Below are 4,861 nucleotides of genomic sequence, written 5' to 3'. Positions count from 1 at the left end.
TTCCCTACCTGCTGCCTGGAGCGAGGGGGATGCCAGGGAAGCTGAGCAAGTCCCTGGTGGTTGCAGCAGCAGCAGTAGCAGCAGTAGCAGCAGCCCGATGTAGAAGCTGCCTTCTGGCCAAGTCAGGCCCTTGTGCCCACGAGGGTGGGAGTGAGGTGCAAGAGGTATATGTTTGGGGGGGGGGGTGTATAAATGGGCACCTTGCCCCCACCTCTGTGGGCAGGAGGACTCAGTGTGATGCAATTTGTTGGTGGGCACTGTGGGCTGGATACGGTTCATGAGCTGTGTTTTGCCTGCCCCTAATTTTTCTGTGGATGCCTCTCTGCAGAGCACATCCAAGCTGCATATTACTATGATTTCTTGTATACTTCGCAGCACAATTTAAGCAGCAATTTCTTCTAGATATATAAGGATATATGACACACGTAGTGCCTTATTTCTCTTGCTATGTAAAGTTTTTTAAATATGTTGATGGCTTGGTTATCTCTAAACGCATGCTGAATTATGGCATTTAAAAGTTTTATTAACCAGGCTGTCAGTTAACAGCATTTTTCTTCCTTGGTTAAGAGCTGTGTGCCTGTAACACTTTTTCACTCTACAGTGAGGACTTTCTTAACCATGTCAGCTAATTAATTTGACTTCTCCTAACCAAGTATCTGGGCAATAGAGAATTATGGTACACTGGCCCTGCTTTTCTGTCTGGGCTTTTGATTCCCTAATAAGCTGTCTACATATTTTCCAGAATGCACCTGTACTGTTGTTTTGGGTATTTATTCAGAAAGATTCCACACTGCTATGTGAACCCAAACTGTGTTATAACACGTTAGGATAACTGTACCTCTTAATTGCTCACAAAAATCACAACTGAAGATATAACAGATGGACTTCAAGAGAGCCTCTTGGGCAACAGCAAAGGCTCCTCAATTAGTAGTCCACAGAAATCATAGAATAGTAGGCTGGGAGTGACCACAGAAGACCATCTAGTCCAACTCCCTGCTGAAGCCAGTATCACCTTTGACTAAAGCTTCCCAGTCAAGTGTTTGTCTAAATTTGCTCTTAAAGGCATCCAAGGATAGATGTTCTGCAACTTGTTTAGTTGGCGTGCTCCAATGCTCAGCTTCCCTCATAGTGACAAAATTCTTCCTAATCTCTACCTTTATTTCCCTGGCTGCAATTTAAGACTATTGCTCCTTATCCTGTTTCCTGTGGTCACAAAAGGTTGTCCATCTCCATCCTGTCAAATGCTGCAAGCTGATGAAGGGTACTGGAGGAAGGTATTTAGCTAGAATCTTCCATTAAGAAGTACACCAGGGCTTTTCTTGGTGGAATGTCCTACCTGCTCGTAAGAATTTACCCAACAGAAGACAAAACCATTTGCTCTTTAAATCAAGATGGGCAACTGCAATACTGAAAAAATGTTAATTTCACTTCAAAAGCTGGTTGGGAAAGCCTACTAAGTGGAAAAAGTACATGACTAACAAACTGGAGAAAGTAGCAAATGCGACCCATTATATTCCACCTGCCTTAAAATCAGAAGGTTAGCACTGCTGAGTAAACTAACAAGAGCCTCCTCATCTCCAGTTAATAGCCTCACAGGAAATGAAGAGGACGCTGTACTTTCTCTTGCAGGAAGCAAGGCTCTAAATTCAAGTACTGACTAGCCAGAGGCCAAAAAAATAAATAAAAGATGGTTCATCCAGAAGAAGTTCCAAAAACATCAACCCAGAAGTAGTCCCATTACTTGATCCCTTCCTAGCAGCTGACAGTAGTGCCCCGATTAAAACATCTGACACCTGTTTGGAGCTTCCTCACTTTGACTCAACCCTTATCCATCAGGTATCCAGGTAAGCCTGCCTGTTTACATATATACATGGTAGGAACTATCCTGTAATGGAAGAGACAGATAACCCAAACAAGATCCTTTGTTTCTATAAATTATAGATACTAACAAAAATACAGTATGGAAATCAAAATAAGGGGGGAAAAGGTGCTGCTGGCTTTGACAAATTCATTAGAACATATGCATTACTTATAATGTGCCATTACCTCTTTGTAATAATTTTTCTGCCATTAATTATTTTAGTAGAAGTTGATACTGATTTGTATCCCATCCCATTGCCACCAAATGACGTCGAGGAGAATGAAGTAAGGCCCCCATGGCCCAATGAACCAAATGAAGTAAAACCTGTTGGGAATAAAGTTGACACGAAAGTTATTGACCAAATTAGTTTAAAAAGACCCTGCTTATTTTCAGTAGGCAAAAGCTTCATATTGTAGTTTTCAACAATGGGCCAAAAAAGACAATTATTTTCTCTTCGATAGATTATTAGGATACTTTCTTAAAACTGGCTGGCTGGAGACTGTTTTAATTCTAATGAAATTAGCTCCCCTTCTAAAATTTGGGTCATTGGTGCCTGAAAAAAGTTAAGTACTGGCTACTCACTGAATTCAATTTAAAGTATCAAAACTCAGCAGTAATGCTTAAGCTGGGCACTCAAGAATACACACATTTAGAAATCAAGTATGTTGTGAAAATGAACCACACTGTTAAGGTGGGTAGATAAATAACTATTTTTAGTACCTCAGTTTCTGTAAAGAATAACACTCAGATCAATTTTTCATTTCCATAACTGCGCTCTAACACTTTTCATGATTTTTGTATGCATCTAATATTACTTTAACCTTACAACTCCGTTTACAGCAAAAGTTAGACCCTTTTGGCACCAGTACAACTTTCAACTTAAAGTCTGCTTCAAATATTTACCTGTATCAAATGAAGGAAAGCCACTTCCAAATGTAGGAAAACCACTAAATGTAGAAAAAAATGATCCACCACCTCGGTTTCTGCTTCCACGTGGACCTCTACTGTTCCCAAAGAAGTCCTCAAAAGGATCTTCTATAAACAAAAAAAAATAAGTCTTAGATTTTTTTTTTTTTTTTTAAGGATCTTCATTATTTCTGTAGCAACTATATTTAAAAATTAAAATTTCCTTTAAAGATATTTCCTGTTTAGAGAGGGGTTCTAGCATTTCCCAGTGAAGCATATGGTTATGACTCGGTCAGAAAAAGCCTACTGGAGTAAAATAAATATTACAGGGGTGCTCACCGCTAGGCTGCAGGCCAAATGCAGCCTGCGGAGCCTTGAAACGCAGTCTGCAGGGCTCCCCACAGGTCATAAAATTTGGCAGCAGGGGAATAGTGACAATACTGCCACCCTTCCCCACTGCCAAAATCTTAAGTCCTGCGGGACAGGTAGGAACTGGGTCACAACCATCCCCCAGCACAGCCAGATCAGGACCAAGCCATGCCCCCCTTCTCCAGTTGAGGCTGGGTTGGCACTGAGTTAAGTGCCCTTGTCACTGCGGGGCTAGACAAATGATCACCACATCAAAATTTGTACCTAGCAGTAATTCTCCACAGCAAAACATACTGTTAGCATACTGATACATTAAAAAAAGCTCTGAAAAAATCAGAATTACCTTTTCTACTATAATAGATTTTTACAAAACTATTATACACCACAGACAATATTTTACAACATGGGTTAGTTACACAAAGACAATAATTTTGGACATGCTGGGGTGGTGATCTGTTGAGCAGTGTTGAAAGTACTGTGTTGCAAAACTGACTTATTCTTCAACACATGGTTTTCCAACATGTTTGTGATGGCCCTCATTTTGGGTTTGTTTTTTTAGTTCTGCAACTAAAACAGCCTGAAACCCACCCTCCATCTTAATTAAAACATAAACAGTTCAGAGTAAAAATTCCTTGTGCACCTTACAACATCTCCAAAGTGAGGAAGAACCAGACTTGCATTCCTAATTGTTTTAAAACACATATGATTTTCCTCATCAAGATCTTTTCAGAATTTTCCACCAAGTCTCAAAAAAGGTACAACATCAATTTACCAAAAATAAATCATTATAGGGAATCTTTAATGCAGAAGGCACATTAGCAAATCTACTAACCAATTTGTGTCATGGAAGTGACAAAGTGAATTCACAACTAGAACTAAATTTTTGCAAGAAAGCATTACACACAGAGTAGTGCATGAGACTCCACTTTTCAGTTTGGCACATTAAACTAGCAAGCAAAGCCATTCCAGTTAGCAGGATAATCCAATATATTCCTGCTAGTTCCAGAATGACTCATGAGTGAGTTATGAAGGTCATTCACTCATGTGTAGAAGCAATCTATATTATATTACTGCCCACTGTTATGCTTTCTATTTATAGTCCATTTTTTCTTTAGTTACCTGGTGTTAAAAATAAAACAAAAAAATTATGCATAACCTAGCTCTGACCTTATAATCCACTGCAATAATTGCCAGTACAAATTGCCTGTGCCAGGGTCAAAACTCCCTACCTCTACCACAACAGTAACCAAAGTTTAGAGACACTCAGTTGAGTGGGGAATATGAAGCTCCCAGGCCCTCAAGGAGCCTTCAGTCTCCCAGAGTCACTTCTCAAATGATACTGCTCAATAATAATGAGATCTTCATTGCACAGTTAAAGACTCTAGGAGTTTTATAACTGAACACCTCACCATTCCTACACACACAAAACCTTGTCCCAAATTTCAAGCGCTTTAAGTCTGGAGTACCCTTTACGGTTGGGACAACAGTCAGTGTTTCACTTCAACTTCAGCAGGAAGGCCTACACTTTGCAGTGAGGACAGGTAAATGTGCAAATAATCCATCTTCCAAAACTCCCCATACAATTCCCCTTTAATTCTCCTGAAATCAATACAACCAAACGGGAAAGAATCCTTTAGCTTCTCCACAGAGAATCATGGAAAACATCTCCTCAGACACCTAGACAAGTACAGGAATAATGAAAGAGTGGTTATGTGGCCAGAGCTT

The 4,861-nt window shown here is 39.9% G+C and overlaps 1 protein-coding gene across 1 annotated transcript in view; it reads right to left on the bottom strand.

Moving 5' to 3' along the window:
* DNAJB6 (DnaJ heat shock protein family (Hsp40) member B6) overlaps positions 1–4,861 on the bottom strand; it is a 101,754-nt gene that overhangs the window by 68,421 nt on the left and 28,472 nt on the right. Inside the window, exons 6-7 of the mRNA XM_019508158.1 lie at positions 2,765–2,896; positions 2,047–2,185 (exon numbers count right to left, since the gene is read on the bottom strand). Coding sequence (XP_019363703.1) covers positions 2,047–2,185; positions 2,765–2,896 — 271 coding nt within the window. The remainder of the gene's footprint in view (positions 1–2,046; positions 2,186–2,764; positions 2,897–4,861) is intronic.

Source organism: Gavialis gangeticus, unplaced genomic scaffold (genome assembly GCF_001723915.1).
Source record: "Gavialis gangeticus isolate Ggan-Ray unplaced genomic scaffold, GavGan_comp1, whole genome shotgun sequence".
Classification (NCBI taxonomy): Eukaryota; Metazoa; Chordata; order Crocodylia; family Gavialidae; genus Gavialis; species Gavialis gangeticus.
The sequence above is the reverse complement of the archived record's forward strand: the minus strand, read 5'-3'. Positions and strand labels throughout refer to the sequence as shown.